General features: G+C 40.5%; 1 protein-coding gene across 1 annotated transcript; it reads left to right on the plus strand.

Annotated features, from left to right (window-relative positions):
- Window positions 1–24,837, plus strand: armh3 (armadillo like helical domain containing 3). The gene is made up of 26 exons (XM_080029350.1): window positions 1–96; window positions 1,535–1,644; window positions 1,762–1,818; window positions 2,493–2,639; window positions 4,297–4,404; window positions 4,508–4,600; window positions 4,694–4,768; window positions 4,884–4,970; window positions 5,154–5,210; window positions 5,304–5,347; window positions 5,832–5,892; window positions 6,050–6,096; window positions 7,415–7,490; window positions 8,786–8,879; window positions 10,920–11,021; window positions 11,271–11,329; window positions 11,423–11,488; window positions 12,333–12,402; window positions 14,368–14,428; window positions 14,522–14,610; window positions 16,316–16,398; window positions 16,643–16,769; window positions 17,431–17,506; window positions 19,304–19,382; window positions 22,818–22,934; window positions 23,576–24,837. The coding sequence occupies exons 2-26, from the start codon at window positions 1,543–1,545 to the stop codon at window positions 23,666–23,668; spliced, it is 2,070 nt and encodes a 689-aa protein (XP_079885476.1). The 5' UTR covers window positions 1–96; window positions 1,535–1,542; the 3' UTR covers window positions 23,669–24,837.
- Window positions 24,838–26,113: the final 1,276 nt, after the last annotated feature.

Here is a 26,113-nt window from a genome sequence, read left to right on the forward strand (position 1 = left end):
GCAGTATGCTAGCAGAGCATGTAGCAGCAGAGGCTAGTGTTGTCAAAAGAATTTATGAACTACTTTTACCACATAGATTTGAATACTTTCATTGAGGTAAGAACAAACCACACTCCTAACCAAGCTGCGCCCATCATAACTAATGTAACACAGCGCTGCTGTCAATAATTGCACACTGACATGAATTAACTAACGCTGAATCAAATGTTAATATCCTTGTCTGTCAGGCGTCAGCTAGCTTGGCTGCGTTAGCTTTAGCTGTGAATTACGTTTGGTGACCTAACTGTTAATGAACTAAGTGCTCCTAGTGTCGACTATATAACAATGCCTGCTCGTTAACGTGGCTGCGTTACTGTAAGTCCTTAACAAACGTAGCTATAGTTTAACTCAGTACTCTATCGGTGGGTCAGAGCGCTAATGTTAGCTAATTAAGCTAGCAGCCCATCCCAACCCGCACTCAGTTTAGCTGGCTGTCAACACACGGTTAAAACAATTTGCTGTCAATTTCAGCAAATGTCAGCTGATAATAAACAGCTAACCTAGTCGGGGTTGTTGGTCATTAGTTTGAACGAGGTGAATAATTGAATCCTGCTATTCCTTATAACAGGTTACTCTGCTGACCTAACGTTACCCTAAACGTCTATGTGCATTAGTTACTTAGGCTATGTGACATACTTTAACTTGGCAAGCAGAGTACTAACAGTGCTTTGTTTCTACAGCTGTTTCTAAACCTGCATACTTACATAAGTATAGTAAAGTAAAGCAGTCATTACCGCGAGATGGTTAATACCTTTCAACATGTGACAGTTATTGGTAACCTGACAAATTAGGACATTCAATGGAGGTGTGTGTGTCAAGAGCCCTCATTCATGACAGGAGTGTCTATCTGTTATTTAAGACAGTGGTCAATAGCAAGAGTGGTGTAGTGGCTATATGTTCTGTTCTTAGTAAAGCAAGCATCAATAAAGTAACGGGTGTCACCTGTGAAACCAAAGCCTAATATATAGCCCATTCCTATGTGCCATAGACCTTTACAGTTGTCCAAACACTATTACAAAGGCATTAATAAGCCCCATTGTTAAATTGTCTGACATTTCTCTTCAAGCACTGTAGTTTACTTTAAGTCAGTTCCACATACACCGATGTAAACAACTCCAGGCTGCACCAAATCCATAGCTGGTCTCTGTCAAACTCCCTCTTTAATCCTATTTAATTAGCATTTGCTACTACATACTACTATAATGCCCTGCTGTTCTTGAACGTAAATAATACGAAAATATTCGTAACAGTTTATTTTAATGAGATGTCTGTGCATCTTTAGTAAGAAGGAACTGGGCTTTGGATCTGAGAGCCACAGACAGGCTGAAAGTACTAAGAAACTGACGGCGCGTTGTTGGTTTTTGTCCTTTCACAGGTTTTGTTTGAATGTCTAATAAATAAAGAGCACTGTATCCCTTTAGTGATCTAAACAAAAGAGTTGATTTGGTGGTTCATGTTGATCCTCATTTCCCTCCATGTGTCTCTTTACACTCAGACTTAGTCATGTCTCAGGTGGAGAAGAAGGCGGGGCTTCTGAGGAGGACGTCATCCTCTAAGAAACCTTTGAAAGAGAAGGTGGTGCTGATGTATGACGAGATCTTTGCAGTGAGTATCACAGCGCTAGACTGTCAGTGATGGAAAGTAAGGAGAAATGAAAGAATGCTCGAGTATAAAAAATAAAAATAAACTTTTATTTTTATTTTATTTTATTTAATTTTTTAGAAAGAAGACCCGGCCAAAAACAACCCTCGCTTCTGGGATGAGCTGTTTCTTATGAAGGTAATGTGTGCAAGAGACAAACGCACCCTGTTGAAAAGAAATGTGTGGTGCATTATAGCACATATCTCACGGTGTTGTTTTGGTTGTACAAAATATCAGCAATAGTAGCAGCAAAGCTTACAACAACATATATATATATATATATATATATATATATATATATATATATATATATATATATATATATATATATATATTATATTGTATGCCCGAGGTGTACATCAGTAAAACATGAGAATGCACCTTGCAATACTATTAGAATAAAAGCACAATGGGAGTAAACACTGAAAGTCATGTCCGTACTTGCTTTTCAGCCTCACCATCATTACATATGTGTGACTGGAGATAGAACACACTATTAGAGAAGAAGAGGAAGTAATGATGTGCATAAATCAGACACAGTCCAAACAAATGCTGCACAGAGTAGTCCACAGCGCAGGACTGTGGAAGTTTCCCAGAAGTCTAATTTGCATACAGCTGTTCTCGTTCACCACCTCTATGGGCTAACTTGATGCTGTTTTGAGTGGAGGGTATTGTGGACTTGTATACTTCCTAATAATGTTGGTCCTCCCCTCGGCTCCACTTATGCATTTACACCATGTAATCCCTTTTTTTTGCAATATATTTTTTACCTTGATCTTTTTTTGACACTACCATGGTTCCACTTTGCTCAGGTGAACCTAGAATACCTGGAGTCCAAGCTGGAGAGTGTAGATGGGGAGGAGGTTCAGCGGATCCAGGACAACATCAACTCTTTGTTCCACCACTGTGTTCAGGCTCTGGGAGAGGAGCACCAGATCAAAGTGGTCAACGCCCTGCAGGTAACTAATGCCTCGTTTCCACCGAGTAGAGCGGGTCGGATCAGAGCGGCTCAGAGCGGGACAGCTCACTTTTAAGAATCTCGGTGTTGTTTCCACCGCGGACCCTACCCTTACTGATGGGGCGGGGTTTAGGCTGGACTGCGATAGCCGCCGCCAGAATGTGGGTTAAACTATCGGGCTGTGGAACAACTGTGGTCAAGCCAGCGGTCTCTCGTTTTTGCTTGGTCAAACCAGCCGCTTCTTTATTTATTCCCCCCGTGTTGTTGTGAGCACAGAGACGGCTCGGTGCAAGTTGCAACTGATAGAGACAGTGAGAGAACAGCGCTGGCTGCGGCAGCTACGTGACATCGTAGCAGTGGGACACAGTGTAGCCAACTGATTCATTTAATGACGAGGAAAAACACCACACAATAAACAGTGCCGCGCTCACAAGCCAGCGATCTCTCGTTTTTGCTTGGTCAAACCAGCCGTTTCTTTATTTATTCCCCCCGTGTTGTTGTGAGCGTGTATTTACTAGCCTACTATCTATGGCGAAAACACACAGAGACGGCTCGGTGCAAGTTGCAACTGATAGAGACAGTGAGAGAACAGCGCTGGCTGCGGCAGCTATGTGACTAGTGGGACACAGTGTAACCAACTGATTAATTTATTGACGAGTAAAAACACCACACAATAAACATTGCTGTGCTCACATTTTCGCCAATACACAAGACTCTCTTCACTCTTGCAGAGATGACTACTCATGGCGGAAATGATTATTTCGACCAATCAAATGACGGCTCTGCCGTTTCGGCCCGCTTTCAGGCGGCTAGTACCCCTACGGAGGAGTACTGAGATCGGGAGCGGCTCAGAGCGGTTAGGTGCGCTTAAACCGTACCCTACCCAACTTTTGGCAAATGAAAAGCCAAACTACCCGGACCGAACCGCTCCGATCCGACCCGCTCTACTCGGTGGAAACGAGGCATTAAGCTCACAAAGCCCACCTAGATGATCACCTACAGGTTACATCGCACATGCAACCAACATGTCAGGAGCACTTGTCCTCATGACACTTAAACTGTTAAATGATTCTGGTTTGCCACCACTAAGGCTGAGACTAATGCATTGTGATTTGTATTTCCTTGTTTCCACTGAGCGGTAAAGTTTGGCCTGGTACAGTATAGTATGGTACAGAACTGTTTCCCTAGATTTATGCACTGGCCGCTGCAGCTGAGTACGTATTGTGACATCATTGCAGCGGGACACAGTGTATTCTGCTGATTTTAATTAAATTAAGATCAAGAACATGACACAGTAAAAAAAGAGCTGCCCATAATGTGTCTGGAAACACAAGATTCTTCACTCTTGCAGAGGTGATTATACGGCGGTTATCTCATGTACAGATTGAAGATTGTATTAACTAATCAAAAGTCTGCAGTATGTAGCTCCTCCCTTTTCCCTCAGGGACCGCTTGGTCCCCCAACGAAAAGGGTGACAGAAATGGGAATGGCACTATGCTTTTTTTTGGTACCCTTCCCCGACTTTTGACAGTGGAACCGCAAATAATAATTGCGTACCGTACTAAACTGAACTGTACTGCTCTGCTCTGTGGAAATGAGGCTTATGTGGAACATTTCACAGTGATGGACTGTTTAAGTCATTCTGCCCCTCTCCTCAGACCCTCTGTGCACTTTTCCGGGGGGTTCACCAGAAGAACAAGTCCACATCTGGCTTTGACATCATCAACATGCTCATGGGCTTTGACAAGGCTGAGCAAAGAATGAAGGTGTGTGGGCAATAACTTGACAGGGCACAGAAGGGAGTGAAAAAAGTGATTTGTGTTCATTAATTTTCTGTCCGTGTTGTGTTCTTTTTTTGTTGTCCCACAGGATCTGATGGAGAGACTGGACAGCCTTCTCTGTGGAGATGGCTCAGAGAGTCTGAAGAGCCTTTGTCTCAAACTGCTGCTGTGTCTGGTGACGGTGAGCCAGAATAAAAAAACAAAGATAAACTACTATGCGTAAAACAAGAAGACACACTTAACATCACCAATATGTGAAAATATCGCTTTACAGGTAACAGACAATATCAGTCAGAACACTATACTGGAATATGTGATGATCAACAGTATCTTTGAAGCCATTCTACAGGTAAGTGAATACCTGAAGACTATGTCTGCTGTAATTCTGGGATATCTACTGTATATCTTTTTTTATAAAACGGTTTTGCTTCACAATTCAGTCATCTCTGTTCTCCCCACCTTAGATTATGTCAGAAGTGGCCAGCAGAGGGCAGCATGGTTATGATGCTGTGGTGCTCCTGGCCCTGCTTGTCAACTACAGGAAATATGAGGTGTGTACTAATACTCACATGGAACTGAACTTGTTTTATCCTTAGAAAAGCCTGTTGCAAAACCATTGAATGCTCTGTTTAAAACATGTGTCAGAGTCGCTGTATATTGTAGGTCCTAAACTTCAATGGTTGGTGTCAAGTATTTAACGGCCTATGATTTCTCTTATTCCCTCTGTTTGTCAGTCTGTGAATCCATACATAGTGAAGCTCTCCATTGTGGACGATGAGCCAACACTAGATGTAAGTATGTAACTGTGGAATAATAGATAGTTAGTGTGACAACAGCCTTCAGATCAACACTTTGACTGACACACTGGATGTTTTCGTTCCCAGGGAATGGGTATGGTCGTCAACCAAGCTCTGACAGAATATAACAGGTAAGAACTAAAAAAGGTTTTTAATGAAGCCGTGCAATGTGTGACGTCATCAATTTTTTTTCACGTCTCCCACAAATGTTCTATTTCTATACTCGCAAATAAACAAAGCCTTCTTTATCCATTGGGTTATTTATATCTGACAGTTTTCTTTGGCAGTCTGAAATGTTTTTTAGGTTGAGGCAAGGTTTGGAAATTAAAATGCTGTTTTGTGAAGGAGGTCTTGTCCGTATGCAGCTGTTAGACGGACACATCAAAGTGATGGATGATGGCTCCAAACAGTTCATTGTATTTGTTTATAAACCGAATGTCCCTTAGATAACAGATGGCAGGGAGTAGAAGGAGATGTGTTTTAGAGTGTGTGTTTGATTTTTTTTGAGTGAAAATGTATATCTGTGCCCCCACTGTTGTCTACCCTGTTTTCAATTTATTTGTCATGCTCTCCTTTTTTCATTACTCCCTGTCCATCTTCTCTTCTTCTCTCCAGGCAGTACAAAGACAAAGAAGAGGAGCACCAGGGCGGGTTCTTCTCTACCTTCACCAGTATGGTAGGATGCTATTCTAACTCTAACTAGTTTTTGCATTAGACATATTTTAAGAAGGTTCCCATATCTTCCATTTGGCACGTACTATAATGAGTATGTATAGTGCACACTGCTTTTTCAACACTGTTTGTTGATGGCTTGATCCTTGTTCTGTCCACAGGTGGGCAGCATGTTTATAGCAGATGCTGATGAGAAACTGTCTGTGCAGTAAGTGCCAAGTGATTTTGAAGTTTTTCAAACTTAATTGCATAGTTCTCTAGCCTGGAAATCCAGGCCCACATCTAGAACCATGTAGGTTCTGGCCACAAGCAATAGTCCTTCCCAACTCAAGGGGCAGCACCAACGTATTTATTTCAAATGCCAGTGCACGCAATTGGATAGCACAACGACCAATCAGAGGTGACGTATTAAGCCCTGTTTGTTTAGCGAACAATGGGGTTAACTGGTAAATTAAACTTTTGCCGTCGGCAAAAAAGAAAATTCATCTGTCTTGCTAATGAACTATTTGTGTGCCGTCTTCCAAATCGCTAAGTGTTTAGGCCGAAGCCGTTTCAAACTGAAACAACGTATCCGCAGCCATCTTTGATCTTTACTATCACAGCTTCGACGGCACATGCACAGCACTGTCGTCATCTAGTTACGCTCGCCCCAGAGCACCATACATAGGCATGTGGCCCGCCCATATCAGCGATTTGATTGGTAGCTGTGAATTTTCCGACATAGTTTATGAGCTCCAATGGTTTGTGTCCAGACCAACAGGCTGAGCAAATTTAAATTTGCCAGCGGCAGGTCTGGATTTCCAGGCTAATAGTTCTCTACACCTTCAAGTCCATTGCATATGCTGTTATTTTTGGCTGTCCCTCTGTTAAAGGTTCCAGTTGGTAATCAAAGGCTTAATGAACACATTTGATCAGTATGAATCAAACTGTAATCAAAGCGGTATGAGATATGTAGTTTTCAGCGTCAGGTGTTTAGACAGTACATTATGTGCATTGTTTAGCAGCTTTGTGTTCATCCCGATTCATCAGTAAAACATGATGATAATCTAAGGTGGTAAAACCTTCGACATCCTCATACTCTGCTCCAGCATTTGATATTATACTACACTGGCCATATCCACTTTTAAACTCAATTGTGAATCTGGTCTTTGAAGAATACTATAGCTTAACAGATTCAAATTTGATGGCTTCAACGTATGTTAAAGGCTACATTTACTGGTGCTTCTGTTTAAGTTTACTTTTGTTACTTTTTTTGGGAAAGTGAATATTATGGTTATGAATTAGTCGTTAAACACCCTTCGCGGAATGTAAAGATAAAACATGAACATAAAATAGTAACCGTGACCTGCTGCTGATGCATGAAGTGATTGTTAATACAGTTTAAGCACCGTCAAGGAGTGCATCTCCACTTGTCTTCATGTAAACCTGAGGTTCTTCCTGCCCAGCCTATTGTTATGTGAAGATTATACTTCATATATGACTGAACTGCCTCTTGACTCACCACCATCATCTCTTTTCTTCTTAAGGACAAATGAGGCCATTCTGCTGGCACTGTATGAGGCTGTGCACCTTAACCGCAACTTCATCACTGTATTAGCACAGGTAAGATACACTTTTGATGTTGTTAAATACCTTTTCAGGAACAATTAGAGCACATGTGCTATTTGCATAATTTGTATCATGTGATGCCTCCATATTTACACCCTAAAGAAAGTTGGTAAGGAGCAACATGAAGTTTCTCAAGTTCAAATGTCCTTGTTGATTTGATTTGTTCCACAGTGTGAGTGATTGCATTTGTTAAGGTCTGCATAGTCTGAACACCTCAATAGGGCATTAAAGACTGAGATTTCATGACAAGTCATATCGGTCTTTGACACATTTCCTAAAGCTTTTCTAATCTGCAATGTGATATGACATGTAAAATAATCGAGGAGACAGCGGTTAGAAAGAAGATGGATGTTATCTCTTCTCTGACTTTATTGTACATTATTTAATTGATCTTATCAGCAGGAAAGCTGAGATAGAGGGTGTCGGAACGTATTTCTTTAAAGGTGCACTACATGTCTTCTCCACCATCAGCCAGTTAACTTTAAATGTGACTGTCCCCACAGGGATTACTAAAGTAAAACAAACTGTTCCATCCTCAATCCTCATCCTCAATATGTCAATACTGACATATTGAGTGAATACTTTCTTTTATTTCATTTTGTCAATGTGTTTTGTAGGCTTTCTACATTTTTGTAGATAGTAGACTACTATCTACAAAAATTTAGAAAGCCTTACAAAACACATTGACAAACTAGAATATTGTAGAAATAATTTGATACACATTATGTAAATAGGTGTTTAAAGCTGATGAATTCATATCAGATAATCATGAGCAGTTGAATAAGGGATTGGAATAAATAAGCTCTGGCTTCCTCCCACTCCCTTTCGGACACAGACCATACATTTATTTCATAAATATTGTTCATGACACTTTATAATAACCGTTGTTTTGTGAAATGTGTATTTGTATGATGTGTCATACTTGATTTTTTATTATATCTTTTCAAGTTTTTGTTCGAAATAAAGAAGAAATGAACTAAGGACTGGTCACAAATGCAGTTCCATTCTGATGCCACTGTGCTGCTTTTTGCAATGTTTGTTATAAGTTCCAAAGCTCAATATATATTAGCTGTACTGATTAATTTACCATTCTGTGGAAGTGTTTTGCACTACAAGAAGTCAACAGTCCTCTTCCAGTCTCCACTAAAAGGTGTCTTGTTTCCTTTCCATTAGCCCTCATTTGGGTCTCCTGCCCAGCCTCTACTGTTGTTTTTGTCAACACATTATTGGACACAAGAGACGGCTTTTCACTATGAATGCCATTTCACATGTCTTTGATTTTTAAACAGAGCCACCCTGAGATCGACATCCCAGTCACACCTACCACCCCCACGCCAACCACACCTACAACTCCCCTTGGCACCACACCCCCTTCCCTAGACAGTAAGTCCTACACTTTTCATATTTTTATTAAGACAACACATGGATGGAGCCTCTGTGACATAACAGATTGGCTCTAGTCTGTATTAGGGTCTACTTCTCACTGCCTTTAAGTGTCAGTTTTTGGAGCCACATTTTCTGTAGCGGGAAAGATGCTGAGGTGAAGCTATAAAGCAGTGTCCACATTGCAATTGCAGAACACAGAAGGGTATAGAAACTCAGTGTTTTGCCTGTCAGAGTAGAAAAATGTGTTAAGACAATACAAATTAAATCCTTGGGCTTAGTCTTTATTGTTAAGTGTAAAGTTAAATGTTTTTCTGATCTCCATCACAACCCAACTTCAAATTGGCTTCACAAGTTTTATCTTTGCTGGACCGCAAGCCATACATGAGTCCGTCACTGACTGACTGACTGACTGACTGACTGACTGACTGACTGACTGACTGACTGACTGACTGACTGACTGACTGTTGGAGTTTTATTTTGGCCGCACTCTTTATGAATAGATACAAACATAAGTTACATATCCACTGTGACTCTAGAGTATAGGAGTCACAGTCGCTAAGGAATGAAAGTGGGAAACAAAGAGGATGGTTACGCACTGTAACAGTCCATAGCAGAGTAATAGAGAAAACACAAGGGAGATAATCACTGTGACAAAATTCTCCATACAAAGTGAGTCAGAAACAAGAGAGCGTAGGAAAACCAATGAAAGAGCACAGGGAGTTAGGTTAGAATAGTTATCAAAAGTTCTCTTTCAAATCAAACATCTCCAGATAGGAGTGGAAAGTTTTCTTCTCGCAACTTCATTTACAGAAATGTTTGACTCGATTGTAGCTCAACCATTTCTGAAAATATTGAAAGCATCAAAACCCCTGAAAGGGTGAAAATCGAGTTAGAACTTTCTGAAGCTTTTTGGCATCAAAGGTCTTTGACTCAATTTACTATGACCATTGTTTTTGCAAGTATTTATAACAACTCTCCCTCTTAACCTGGCAACTCTTACTCACTTGTGCAAAAACTACTCTACTCACTAGGTTTTAAAGTTTGTCTGATGGAGAGAGAGACGCTCATATACAGTAAATGGCAGTTCTAATGTGTGTTTATTGCATCTTAATTATTTCATTATTACACCAATCTAAGTACTCATAATCTTTTCATTAAACCTGAGAGCACAGCTGTCACTACATGTTTCACAGAGGGCGATTGATGTTGCTAGCATGTTAAAAACCAGGTCATTTGCATTTCCACACACACACACACACACACACACACACACACACACACACACACACACACACACACACACACACGTTGTAACTGTTAAAAGGGGCATGTTTCTATATCTGTCTATCTCTCTCTCCATTGCTTCCATTCTAAGAGCCATTTTCTGTATAAAATATTAACCCTCAGCATCCAATACAGATGACTGTTTCACATGCCGTGTCATGGGAGCTTTAGCACTTAGCGGACCCCCTCTACTTAGACCAGAAACAGTTCCACACACACAGCCCCCTGTGAGGATATGCTATTTGACAGTGAGAAATCTGCACTGACAAATGAGGCCTTTCACGGGCAAGGGGAGGTAGAAATGACCGACTCATCATGTATCCATGAGACAAGCTGTATGTATGAGAGAGCAGGGATTTTTAGATGACTGAAGAATATCCTTGTCTAGACAACATGGCAAGCTACAGTGGCTACAGTAATGGGAGGAAGACATCACTTTTTGTCATGCTGTTATTTGCCTGAATGAGCACCAGCGTCTGCTCAAACGAGGGAGACAGCTTTTTGTGTTGTTGCTTTTAGATGGTAGACGACTCAGGTTTTTGGGACAGCATTATTTATGTAATAATAACTGACTTGGAACCGACAGCCCACAGTTTTGTGACTTCAAGTTTGACTTATCATCATTTTGTCCTTAATGTTTCTTTAGTTAATTTCCATATTTTTTTCCTTATTTTTAATATATTGTTTAGAGTTGTATCTGATCGTGCAGTCCATATATTTGACTGAAGTTTTCTTTTGACATCTGCCCTGTAGTGATGAACAACCCAGAACTTCCTCTGGATCCCAACCTGCAGACTAGCAACCTTCTCATCACCTTCCTCAAGTACGCCTCCATTGTAATGCAGGATACTAAAGGTAAACACACTCCACCTGCCTATGATACTTCATTCTTTCCCTTTGTCCCGAAGTGTTCCCACTTAGTCTTCTCTGACAGCTGTGACAAATAAGTGCTGTTCTCTTGAATCCTAAAATTGTTATCCCACTTTATAACACTCATTTATCGCAGTCACTCCCCTCTGAAAAAACACCAGAGATTTAAAAAAGTGTGTCTGGTCCTCTATTTTCTTTCTACTTGTTCATAGTTTGCTATTTGTGTGTTTCCAGATGAGCATCGACTTAACAGTGCCAGACTGTGCCTAATCATCCTCACCTGCATAGCCGAGGTAGGAGCAGGCTACACTGCTGTAACATTAGACCCCCCCCCCCCCCCCCCACAGATTGTCCTTGTTCTGACTTGACCTCTCTGTGTGTGATAGGACCAGTATGCCGATGCCTTTCTTCACGATGACAACATGAACTTCAGAGTCAATCTACACAGAATGGTGAGTGTCTGCTTGTGAGAGTGGTAATGATGTCAAAGGTTATGTTTATTTATTAGGGCCTGAATTAAAAGTGATTTGATATTTCCACATCCATTTCAGTTGATAGAAAGGGTAACACTTTACAATAAGGGTACATTAATTAACTGTTAGTAAATGCTTAAAGATCATTAGCAAAGCATTAACTAACCATTAAAAATGGCTTAGTTAATGCTTACTATGCATTTACTAACCCTATGCTTAGTAAATGCTTAACTAAGCATTACTTAACTTAGCATAGTTAATGCTGAACCAAGCATTAACTAACTGTTAAAAACTAAGCATTAACAGTTAGTTTATGCCTATTAAGCATTAACTATGCATTAACTAACCGTTAATTAATGTACCCTTATTGTAAAGTCTTACCTTCATCAACATGCTTAAATCTGATTAGAAACCCGCTTACATACATACATGGCAGAGAAATGGGTGTTGTCCCCTAATTGCACTAACTTTTTTTTTAATGTTTTGCTTATGAGGTTTGAGTAACCGGCTTACTTAAACTGCTTACTCAAAGGCATGTAAAGGCACTGTATGATACAGACCATGAAGCTTCATTATGGTTTTCTGAACTTGACACTTCTATTAAGTGATCTGCATCTAAGAAAAGTCTCTACAGGCACAATCAGCCAGATACTAAAAATATTAAAGACATTAAACCATATTGGTTGTTAAAACTGGCCTTTTCTGCTGGTATGTGGATACACTTGTCCATCTCTAGCATGTGCAGTACAATGTTTTTATGTAGATTTACATACCCGAGTTTCATCTCAAATCTGTAGTGTACTCTTTATTTATTTTTTTGCAGCCCATGAGGCACAGAAAAAAACCTATTGACAAGAACATCCCTTCACGGCCGCTGGTGTGTGCTGTTCTAGGTAGGAGGAACATTTCTAACTGTTTACCATGGACTCAAACTGTTTGTCACTCCAGAGTTAAATTAGCTTTAACCTAAAAACAACCTTCTGTGTTAATTTACTTTAATTTCCCTGGGTTATAGAAAAAATATATGATTATGGTTGAAACACTCAGCAGGCTACAATGACATGAGATGTGTTTTTGACTTTTAACTTTTTTGTTTTACATTGATGACACAATTTACATTACCGTAATTTTCAGACTATAAGCCGCGACTTTTTCCCCATTTTTCGACCCTGTTATTACACAGCACAGTATATGTTCTGTAGCTACTAGGGATGGGCGTTAGTAATCGAGTACTCGAGTACTCCTCGTTTCAAATGAACTCGATTGGTGGATGAGGAAAATCGTTTTTATTTTAGTGTCTGTAGCCTTTAGGCTGGCGGGCCGCCCCTATTTTAAAATGTTATATACGTGTACAAAACGGCACAAAACGGATAAAATAAAGTTTAACAAAATTAAATATTTTGATGCAAGTGCAATAAACTGAGCGTTGTGTCAAACATCAACTGCAAATAACTGCCAACTGCGTGCCACCGCAGCGCAGCCTGTGTTCTCCACGGCACCGCGGAGCTGAACACGGTCTCTCCTTTCTCCAGAACATTGTCAGGAATATAACTGTCCAATTATTTCAAAGCAGATGATAAAGTTATGTTTATAAAAAGGGGAGATGACACCTGTTACTCTCAGTTAGTACTGAGTAGACTCCAGGTGAGCATGCAAGGTGCTCTCCGCTTGGAAAGAAAAGAAGAAGCAAGGCTTACTTCAGACACATTCGCTCCGAGCCAACAACAGTTAAGAAGCCTTCAATAGGGAATATGGGGATGAGATTCAAAAACCGACCGGTGTAACGTTCCGTTAATGAGGAATTAGTCGCGGTAATTATTCACGGACACAGAGTGAGCATTACGCGGTTGGATATACAACTATCTGCTTTGGTGAGTTATTTAGGCCTATATGTATTTAAATTGTGGGACAATCATTTTATATTATTTGCTGCCCTTCTTATTTTAAATGGTGACTTAGGCTATTTTTTTTGTTACAACTACAGCCCATGCTTTTTTCTCTTTTTTTCTCCCCACCGCAGACCTACTCGATCGGTTTAAATTGTGGCCCGTCTATTTAATTACTTTCAGTGAGGAAAATGTGTTTTAAAAATCCTTAATATCATATGGCAACTGTGACTGTTTGACAATAAGCATTGAACGCTTTATTGCGGTGAACCGTTGTTCTGTAGACAGATGCGTTGAGTTCTAAAAATAGAAAAAAGTTTAACGAGGAGTCGATTGATCCTCGAGGAATACAAGCGATCACACGAGTAGCGAAAACACTCGTGCCCATCCCTAGTAGCTACTATTGCACTAAAAGGTAACACTTACGTACGTTATGCAAATATGCAACTTGTTTGTTGAAATGTTGATAAATGGGAGCTTCCTCAAGCAGCCATCTCTTTCCCGACAATCCCCTCTGTGCACAAACTCTTAAATATGGTAATTAAACATTATAACACCTGCGGCTTATAGTCCAGTGCGGCTTATAGTGCGGAAAACACAGTACTTTAAAGAAGCAGTGTGTATAATTTATTGTCAGTTTGCTGTACAGACTTGGTAGAAATGTAATAAACTATTCACAAGTATGTTTTAAATAGTATATAATCGCTTGAAAATAAAAATAGTTTTTTTCTTTAATTAATTATTTTATTAAAACCTTTTATCTACATATGAGTGGGTCCCCTCTACATGGAGGCCGTCATTTTGCACTGCCATGATTCTACAGTAGCACAGAATGGACAAACTAAATGACCATATGCATTTTATTATGATTTATGCTGATACAGGTTAAAGGTTTTCTGCATTTTGACCCTTTCCATTTGTATTCTGTAACTGTTATTTGTTCTCTGGATTTGTCTTTCCCTCTTTGTCTAGATCTGATGGTGGAGTTTATTGTCACTCATATGATGAAGGATTTCCCCATGGATTTATACTTGTGAGAACACATGCACAATAAACCCACACACACATATTTCTGCTCTCATCGGCCGGCCTCCTCCTTCACCACAGTTGTTAATTTCCTTTGCAGGCGCTGTGTGCAGATCATCCATAAACTCCTGTGCTACCAGAAAAAGTGCAGAATTCGGCTACACTACACATGGAGAGAGCTCTGGTCAGGTAAAGACTGTAGGGCTGCAACTAACGATTATTTTGATAATAGATTAATCTGTCGATTTTTTTTCTCGATTAATCGATTCGTGTTTTGGCCCGTAAAATGTCAGAAAATGTTGAAAAATGTTGATCAATTTTCCAAAGCACATGTTGACTTCCTCAAATGTATTTTTATGTCCAAAACACAAAGATATTTCAGTTTACTGTCATTATAGGATTAAAGAAACCAGAAAATATTCACATTTGAGAAGCTGAAATCAGAGAATTCAGATTTCTTTTTATTAAAAAATTACTTGAAACGATTAATCGATTATCAAAATAGTTGGCGATTATTTTAATAATCGATTCGTCGATTAATCGTTGCAGCTCTAAAAGACTGCCTTCTTTACATGTTGATCAGAATAATAGGCCAGATGAGAACTATTCCCATTGGTCCAAAACCGTTAAATTAATGTCACTCTGTGGATGTACTGTAATCACTTTGTCTCCCAGATGATCTAACATTAATATGGCTGTTTTTGGTATGGCCATTAGTTTTAGTTCTTTATACTTTGTTCCTGAGGAATCATTTTAGCCCATTATTTTGGCTGGTGGACAGGTCTGAATACTAAAATACCAATGTGCCTCAGCTGCCATTGCTATGGAGAAGGAGAAGCGTGAATCAGAACAGTTCATTTGTGAACAAAAGATGAAGCCATGGTTAGTGTTTCTTGCCAAATGCACTTTGGGAGCTGTAGTTAACCTCTCTTTTTTTTCTTTTTTTTAATTTCAGTTTACACTTTGACTTGTTATCAATGAACCACATAGATTCTAATGCAGTTGTTAATCTTTTATATTGAAATTTGAAGTGGGAGGGTTTCATGTTAATCCAACTGTGAATAACGTAACTAAAAGCACAGCTGTAAAGTACAGCCCCACACAGCTGCAAGCACATACATTATGTGGTGAGCGTTCATTCTATAGGGAGAAAGCCATGTTTAATTCAATTATTAATACTTTAAGTTGCCTTTACGGTTTGTTTAGATCCATGTTGATTCTCACACGCATACCATATTTAAACATATCCTTATCATAGTTGTAGCTGTCCCTTTATCATTTGAAACAAGTGAATTAAATGGATGTTTTTAGCTATGTCTACTCATTTCTGTTATCTCTATAAACAAGCTGCATTGAATGAATTGTGTTTTGGCAGTTTTATGACATGTGTTTATAGCTTCCGTTTCCACCCCTTAGGTTCAGGACACCGAGTGAATAATTGAAATCTGACAATGTTTTGATTTGCACCTTAAGAGATGATTGGATAATTACTGCTTTTGCACAACAAACAAGCCACTTTTTGTCTGAGGTTGTTGAGCCTTTTGTTTTCAGAAATGTTTTGACTGGATTATGATCCTCTAAAGAAAGCCCAATCCATTTTGGAAGCCTTGTTGTCAGCCTTGTCAACACACATTATGGATAACATTAAAAATACATTTCCTTAACTTAGGAAATAAGTTAAGGAAAGCTAAGCCCACCATTGCCCCTGGCCAGCCCTGGCCTCAGTCCCAACCCCCTCCCACCCTCCATCGTGTTTTTTTATCGACTTTAATATAGACACACACTGAGTAAAGTCGACTGCTGCCTGTCTGTCACATGCCTCTGCTGCTAGACGGCTATCACACCACTCCAGACGAGTTCATTAATGTTTGCATGTCTCCGTCGGTCCGCACAGCGCTCATCAACTTGCTCAAGTTCCTGCTGTCAAATGAGACCCTACTGCTGTCCAAGCACAACATCTTTCATCTGGCCTTACTGGTGAGCAACACACACGCATACACACACGCATACACACGCACACACACACACACACACACACACACACACACACACACACACACACACACACACACACACACACACACACACACACACACACACACACACACACACACACACACACAGACAACCTATTTTTGGTTGACTCTCTATTTCCTCTTGTCTTGTTGGGTCCTTTTTGTTTGTTATGTGTTGATCAACCACTGTCCATCTCTTTCTCTAGGTGGTCAACCTGTTCAACATGTTCATAACATACGGCGACACGTTCCTGCCCACCTCCAACAGCTACGACGAGCTCTACTATGAGATCGTACGAATGCACCAGGTCTTCGACAACCTCTACTGTATGGGTATGTGTTGGTAGAAACTGCACTTTGTCAAGACATTATTGTGAATTATAATTAGTTATTCAAATAATATCTGAGCCAGGGTTTGGCCATCACAAACAAATACAAGCCGGTTAATAACAAACAATGGGTGCAGTTACCTGTAACCTACTATGAAAGGTCACATGCAAATTATTATAGCGTCATTACAGCAGCACCAAATCCATCAGTACTGTCATCAGCATCTGCAAATGTCTTATTCATTTGCAGTCTTTCCAGAACAATGGTAAAGCTACCTTCAACAAATTTGACACATTAAATTGCTCTGGTCTTTATTTTATTGGTAATGAAAAGAAGAGGGCAGCTGAGGGATGATGATTATTGCTCTTTGATCATCAAATTATTCTCCAGGTCAATATCAAATAAAAACCCAAAACATTGTCTCCATCCAGCCTGCAAGATTATTATTAATTTATTTTTTGACAGTGAAATGGGCAACCTTTTATACTCTTGAAAAGGATGTTTCAATGTTCAAGGTTTTTATTAAACTATTTAATAGACCCAAAGTTTAATCAGCAACGACAAATATTGTTAAACTAGAGCGCCAAACCCAGCAGAGGAAAAGATGTGTAAAAGTGTATCTGTATGTGTTTGAAGTCTAATTCTACTTATATCCGTCTTCCAGTTCTGAGAGTATCAACGAACACGGGTCAGTGGAAGGAGCCAGCCAGCAAAGTCACACATGCCCTTGTCAACGTTAGGTAAAAACAGACAGACACACACACACACACACACACACACACACACACACACACACACACACACACACACACACACTGTATCCCAATAAGGAGGAAAAAATCAAGGAGAAAAAGTAATGGGAAAAGGGTCAAAATATAGTTTTTGGTACTATACTGTTGGCTCATCCCCAGCCTACTCCATTCCCCGCCCTTTACTTACTTCAATCATTTTTAAGCCTTTATCTGCCTAACCCCCCAACCTTGCTCTAGTCCGCACACGTACTGTACACGGTCTCTCCACTATAATCCACTCTTTGCTTCTCCATCTTCTGTGAGGAGATGATCCGCTGAGGTCACCTTGGCTTGGAGGTCCCAGAGGACACGAGAAAAAAGTGGGATACTCCCACAGGATTCACCCACTCAACTCACCAGATCCCCCCCCCCCCCCCCCCCCCGCTTGAATAAGCTGTCACAAGGGTTGAAGGGGAAGGCAGGGGAGGACGAAGATTGAAGGATTAATATTTGAGAGAATAGATGAATGAAGGCAGAGAGGTATATAAAGGCCCCACAATGGCCGTGTTGAAATTGAGTCAAATGAAGGGACTAATTCCATTTTACTCCCTTCAGTTCATTCCTCCATCGTTCGACTTCCCACATTACCACGATGGAGAATTCTCTGCATTTTTGTCACTATCATTCATTTGATATATGAAGTCCTCTAAGCCAGTACAAAATTAAGCCCGTTTATCTCACAGCTCTGCTTATTTCATCAACTCATATTTGAGCTATAAAGCAGTTTATTTTATAGTAATGTATGCTAATGCTGGAAAAGATTGCCTCTGAATTTACAGCTGAAATTCCCTGATGTGCACACACACACACACACACACACACACACACACACACACACACACACACACACACACACACACACACACACACACACACACACACACACACACATACAATATGAAGGAATCATTGAGATTGAATAGGAATGAATAGGAATGAGTTTTGGTGTTAAAAAGCCTTTCTGTAAGTGGTGATGTTTAGAACGTTGCTTATCTAACACATTCAAATGAGTCGTGAGTTTTACACTACTTTTTAACCACTGTCACCACAAAACTAAGTCTACTGTTTTCCATGGTTTGGGCTAGGACCCTTTGTTCCAGTTCAGCATTAGTCCAAGCTACAGCATGGACTAATGCTTTATGTTCCCTCTAGTTTAAGTTTAAGGGTTTTATGTTTCGGTTGTCAGACAATGAAATGAGAACAGAATGACAGAATTATGTGATTGCAGCTTACAAATACTTCCTAATTGGACTGAAATACAGATCACATCATTATTTTATAACTGCAACATTTGACAAATACAACACATCCATAAATTGCTTTGCAAACCCTCTGTTTTCCCTCTGCACACATGTACAACTTGTTGTGAAAGGTATTCTAGTGGCTGTGTGTTGTCACTGTTCAAGCTTATCACTGAAAGGTACATCATTTCGGAGGCTTTTCGGGTTTATGTAAGTAAGTTCATAAGTTAATGTATCTCTGGATAGGCATTATTCCAGCTTCAGTAGTCAAGTTTGAATGAGAATGCTCCTGTGGCTTGCAGTCAGGTTCTCCCCTAAAGAAAAAGCATTATAATAGTAAAGTAATGAACGCATGCTTTTGGAATGAGGTGTGTAACAATCACAGCATGTCTGTAATATTCATGTGTGTGTTGTTGTGACTGTATATAGTTTAGACATCTTTGGACTTTGAACAAAATGTCCACTCTGCTTTATTTCAGAAGTGCTTGTTTTTTTTGTCTTAAAGGGCCATCGTCAATCATTTTAATCCCAAGATTGAGTCGTACGCTGCTGTGAACCACATCTCCCAGCTGTCAGAAGAACAGGTAAACAGAACACACTTCTCTCTCACTAAAATTAGCTTTTTATCAAAGTAGAGACTTTAAAAATACACTTCAGCTGCTTCTCGAGGGCCATTTCGGCAAAAACTCCATTCAGACATCTTGTTGTCATTTCAAAAGTAAATCTTGAGTGTAGTACACACTGACAAACGCTGAATGTCTATTCACCAGGAAGAGTAAGTTACAGCTGTGTGGCAGAGATGGATGACTCGGACATAACTTACTGTGATGACACACCTACAGCAGCAAATGCTATCACACATCGCTGAGTTTAAAACTCATCAGAGCTGATGGATTGCACATGGGTCAGGCAGGTGGGAGGATCCTGTCCTGTTCACAACAAATATTACGCTTTTGTACACTGACAAACATGACAATTAGGGACAGACATTTCTAGTTGCTGTCACTTACGGACACACTGATGCCTCCTAAACTTACACAGTATTCACCTCTGAATTACTGTTGTTATATCTATAACTAAAGTCTACAGCAAGCACCCAAGAAGGTTCCTGTAGATGAAACAAGCAGGAAAAGCTGCTCTGTGTGTGTGTGTGTGTGTGTGTGTGTATATATATATATATATATAAGGAACAGTCCGTTTCTCTGATGTCTGCAGCCACTTTTGTAGAAATAACGACCATGCACACAATTACAGTCCCACTGTTTTGCAGCACGTAAACACAGAGTGAGAAATAAGTCATTAAGCAACCAAATAACCTCTGTAACCCCGAGTTATTCCTTCATCTTTAAGTGGAAAAACCTGACTCAACCTTATAATTGATCATTTATGTCGAAGCGGTGAGGATATGAAGACTGCCGAAAGAGTCCCTTTGCTGATAAGAATGTGACGGATTCGGTCATTATATTCCCCAATTACCTCTCTGCTTTTATCTGCTAGATGTATTCACAACAAAGAGGGAAGTTAGATTTAGTGTCAGTGAGCTGTCACGGGCTTTATATGATTTTCTTCTTGTGATATGATGAACCGCCTTCCCATTAGACAAAGTAACTGGTAGTTTTGAGTGATCTTTAACATTAGATGTCTTCGTAGGGGAATACTGTGGTGTGATCATTGTCAGCAGATGGAATGAAATATGATGACAAAAAAAGGTTGTGTATTCTCAACTGCAAAAGTTTTTTGATAATGATAATATACAGTTTTTTTTGGGACGCCTTGGTTGTCAAGTGCAGATCATGAGCTGCAAGCTACCCAGTCTGCATCTTGCTGGAGACCTGTTGTCCATGTCATCCCTCATATCTCTCTCCTCCCACTATGTCCTTTCATCTCCTTTCTGTCATCCTTTTGTTAAGGTATATCTCCGAGTGTTATAGTGTCTCAGCATTCATAAGATGTGGGTCAGATTTTGAAAAAGGCCGGGGAGAATTAAGTGAAACACAGCAAGAGCTTTCGACTGAACAAAAAACTTTTTTTCTCAGACAAAAAAAAAGTTACAATCATTTATGAGCCAGAACATAAGAATAAACAAAGGACTACAAAAGTACAGTGGTATGTGTCAGTCAGTCAATCAGTAGTGTAGGTGAGTGGATAAAGTTTTTGTGAGGTGTGGTGAGGTCCTTGTTTTTTAATGAAGTGTGAAATCTTGTGTTTCATTTGCTTTGCCTTTGACATACAATGCTCATACACGCACACACAAAGACGTAGTATCATCTTTCATTCCCTGCAGTGACACTAGAAGATGGATGGCCTCCAGAAACAGCCAGCATTAAAAGGAGTTGCTGTACTCTCTGTCAGTGTGTACGCTATAAGGTTCAAAACACACTTCAGCACCACAAGGCTGCATTTGTACCAGGCGCTACAAAATAAACACAATGACAACTGGTGCACAGAGTCATGTCTGCTTAGTGATGCAGCAAGTTGCTTGGCCGAGTTGGGCGGGCGTGTGTGTGTGTGTGTGTGTGTGTGTGTGTGTGTGTGTGTGTGTGTGTGTGTGTGTGTGTGTGTGTGTGTGTGTGTGTGTGTGTGTGTGTGTGTGTGTGTGTGTGTGTGTGTGTGTGTGTGTGTGTGTGTGTGTGTGTGTGTGTGTGTGTGTGTGTGTGTGTGTGTGTGTGTGTGTGTGTAAAACACTGCACCGAACACATCATCCCTGTCTCCACTTTAACAGCTTTCTTTAATTCTCCATTTACTTTGCCCTCAGGTTTCCATTGTTTGCTTGTAACTTTTGCTTGCCGTAGCTCACTCTGTCTTCCCTTTCATCTTTTCCATGCACCGCCAGTGAGGAAAAAAACAACTTTAACACACCTAGGTTACGTTCAAACATAACTCCCCATTTCCACAGAGTGAAGAGAGTGATTGAGAGCTGTGAGGGAGAACGGGGCAGAGAGAGACAGAGCGAGAGAGAGAGAGAGCGAGAGATGGATATGAATTTTTCATCAGTGTGCCATCAGAGGGTGAAATAAAAACAACAGCACTTTCTCGTTTCCCCGAGCAGAGAGCTTTAGATTTATTAGACGGAAATAAAAGCTCCCTGCCCCACTGTTAATACCTTTTGAAAATGATGATTCAGCTGTACATTGGATATACTGCTTAAGGGAAATATGTGTGCGCACACTGAAAAAGACCTATAGGTTGTAGGTTCTAATCTGTATGTTTATATGGACAGAAACTGTAGCGAGACAAAAGTGCAGCTGGTGCATCTGATAGTGAATGTTTCATGCCGTGCGAAGCGTTAGGGACGTTAATGTAAAAGGTCTGGTTAGGGGTTATTTCACAGCTGAACGGGGGAATGGCAGGGGTGGAAGTGTGGAGAATTTTTTTTTGCATAATTGCCTCTGGTTTCAGCTCACCGTATCTCAGCTGGGCTTGACCTTAGGCAAGCGTGCACTTATAATCACACACAATCACTGTGCTATATTTGCTTGATTGTTATTATTTCTCTGACCTTAATATGATAACATTGAGACCGTCCTGAAGTGACCTTCTACTGCAGAAATGCCCTTGTAAAATTCTTAAAGCAGGCCAAGCGTGAGTACACCCAAGTCAAACTAGATGTAACTAGTGGTAATAAAGACTGACACCAACGCACACAGGGGCTCAGTTTGTTACAGATTCATTTATCTACTAATTAATAAATGAACTGCTGTCATAAAAACCTAAGAAAGGTTGGGATGGTACACAATTTTGGGGAGAAACAGGAAAAAAACAAACAAAGCAAATAAAATGCTAAAAATTTGCCAAGTTACAGATAACGTCTCCCAGAGTAGAGGTGAGCAGTTGGGAGCATGGAAATAATTTGGGGCGGAAGCAGATGTGATGCTACACTGTGGCAACATGAAGAAATGATTAAACACTGAGTAAAATCTGACCGCTCTGTGTATTTCAATTCATTTTCCCTGTACGATGCATTGACCACTGCATGTTATGGAGTCGGGGCTTATTTCCTTCATCTCTCTCCCTGTTAGGTGTTGGAGGTGGTTCGGTCCAACTATGACACACTGACGCTCAAGCTCCAGGATGGTTTGGACCAGTTTGAGAGATACTCCGAGCAGCCCAAAGAGGCCGCCTTCTTCAAAGAGCTGGTAAGCGAGGGAGAGGGCAACGTGTTAAGGGTTTTATAATGTCTACTCACTGAAACTTGGCCCGTTTAATCCGTGCCGTGGTTGTCAGGACTGCGTGCTATGTGCGTGTCGGCTGGTGCTGGTACATTTGCATCCGCACTCTTTCTGAAGCGCAGCTCTTCCAACCGGGCCAGGGAAGTGTACCGTGCTTGAGCGTGTTACGGAGCACTCACACTGGTCAAAACCAATGAGACTTAAGTCGTCAGGCGCCCTAAAGGTGCCTTCACAATGCACGAGACGCTCTGGATGGTTGTCGCGCTTGATCATATTTAGGTCATATTTGAGATCATCGGATCCAAGACTCTCCCCACCCTTCACTGCAGACTGTCAGTCCACATTAAGTCAGGCTCAAATCTGTGGAAGATACCCTGTATTGAATGGGAAGCAAAAAGTAGAATATGTACTGTATATACTACTATTTTTAAAGGAGCAAAGTTTTTTTTTTAACCAGATTGTTTGTCTCTACCCACGCAAATGACAGTGTGTACTGCTGTTTTACATAAACAAGCAGAGACTGAGTTTGTATTCAGTGTCTCTGTAAATGTGTTTCTATGAAGACGTGACATGGTTCTAAATGTCCCCCTCTGTCTGTCTTTCTCCAGGTGCGCTCCATCAGTCTGAATGTGAGGAAGAACGTCTCTCTGAACACACTGAGTCAGGACGTCCTGCTCAAAGAGTTTTCCACCATCTCCTGAGACACACACACACACTCAGCCCTCTCCTCCCTTCAGACAGAGACATACGCTGTACCTTTTGTGTGCGTGTGGACACAGAACAATACAATACAAACACCAACCAGAACAATCCTCCATTGTTCCATGATGCATCTTGACCCCTCATCCTCCGCCTCCTGTGAACTGAACGATGGACACGCTGACCAGTTCCATGCACCTTAAGGAAAGACCTGAACACTCTCCAGACTGGCGCCCCTTGTGGTTGTTCCTACGTGGGTTTGCGTGCGTGCGCGTGTGTGATTACTTTGAAAGAGTTCCAGTGTCGCACTGGTTCCTCGTGTGCAATCTGCAGTATTGGCCGGACTGTTACGTGACACATGAACGTTTGGATTTAAGGTGGTGAATTCAAGTATTTTGAACCTGATTGTTCATCTCCTTCTTTACTGCCACTGATGATGATCTAAGCAGTTTAATCTGTCAAACTGATAACAGTATATGGTTTATGATTTTTTCACTCTGGCGATTATTTAACAAGATTTCAGCTTTGAGTGAAAACATCAGGTCCTCCGTAACAACATTGGTAATGGTGACCTTGGGCCTTTCTGAGTTACATTTTTACCGTAAATCCTCTTGGATTATAGCAGTAACTCTTTGATTCCCGCTGTTATGTGAACGGTAGCTTAATTCTCTACAATTCCAAGTATTTAGTGTTATCATTATTTCTAAGGGGGGTAGAACATTTTGAGCTGTGATTAATTTGAGAATGCTCTGACAAGATAGGGAACCTGTTCTTTTAATGTGGTTGCAAACGTTTGTTTTATAACAAAGCCTTGACTACTGTACGTCGCACATTTCTCCATCAGCTTAACAAATCAATCTGAATGAAGGATACTGATCCAACAGGACGTTTAAACATTATGATTGGTAGAAGTGATTATTGCTTGTGTGTGTCTGGCACAGGAAGTCTGTTCAGAGATAAATAAGAAAGAAAGAAAAGAAAAACTTTATTACTTTAAACCTTGAAACTTGGCTCTTTCTTTTTCAGAACATTTGAAATGGTTATTTTTTGACTGGAAGCAGATCGGAATTATGCAATTTCTTCAAATGTAGGGTCTCGTTGCTTTTATCTCTAACTCCTGTACGTATATTTATGTTGTTTTCTTTTTTAAATAAAGGTTGGTTTCCTACTATCCAACTGGCGCTGCCCCTCTAACATCAAAAATAACTTACTTTCACGGTATTTTGAAAGCTTTAGCCAATCTCATGGGCTCTACACACACACAGTAACACACACACGGTCCTCTGTTGACACTGCTGACTGAGCCTGATACATTGGGCATCATTGGGAGACTTGATTTCTTCTCCCCACATGCTGCAGAGGTGAAATATGACTTTTCATTGGATGAATATGAGCTTTGATGACAAATGCTTTTGTCCCGGGTCGTTTCTTTACTCGTTGTCCCCTGTCGAGCAAGTATGAACTGTTGAGTAAAATGTCGAGCAGCTTACAGTCGGATGATGGAGTGTGTTTGGGGGAGTTTGCAGAGAGAATGACTGCACAGCACGCTAAGCACCACTGATTTAATAGTCTTGACCACACACAAGACTTACTCTCTCTCTTACACACAGACACACACACACACACACACACACACACACACACACACACACACACACACACACACACACACACACACAAATCAGTGATTTCATTAAAAATTTAAAATATACACCTCGATTCATCTCAATTACTCAACAGTAAAAGTTGGAAAATGCATCAACAAGGAGACATTTTTAAAGGAGCCTCACCTCAGGAACAGAAAGCATCACCATAAGTTTCACATTAATAGGCACTCCCTCATTCATTGAATGGGTTAGGTTATGCAGAGCCGCATGCAGGCTCCTTTAATGCCACATCGTTAAGGACCATAAATGATCACACCCTGACCATAAATGATCTCACTCTTCTCTCTCTTTGCTTCCGTATTTCTCTGTCTCTCACTAACTTAATTAGAAACTGTGGGGTTGAGTGCTGAAGGAAATTACACTGATAAGCCTCTTATGGACAATGCGAGCGCCATGTTAGTGAAACGATCTGTTTCCTAATGCTGTGGTTGTGTGCACTTTGTATTAGAACATTGTCTGTAAACAAATTACTTTAAAACCTCCTCAGAACTGAAAGAAAGTCTTTCATCAATTAATACTCTTCACATCATGTACAATATGTAAGGCGGACAAAGCCAAATGATATAATATTCATAAATATTTTGGCTGGGGATACCTCAGGTTTGATCAGTTTCAACAGGAATGTAAAAATACATTAATCTCAACAGCTGGTCCACGTAAGGCTTTTTGTTTTTGGGTCAGAGGATTGTAGTGAAGAGCCACTCTGTCCACGGTTAAAGTTAACATTTAAACACCTTAAGTGTGGGAAATACAATTCATTCATCTGTTATGGGACAGTTG

Source organism: Ammodytes marinus (assembly GCF_949987685.1).
Source record: "Ammodytes marinus genome assembly, chromosome: 6".
Classification (NCBI taxonomy): domain Eukaryota; kingdom Metazoa; phylum Chordata; class Actinopteri; order Uranoscopiformes; family Ammodytidae; genus Ammodytes; species Ammodytes marinus.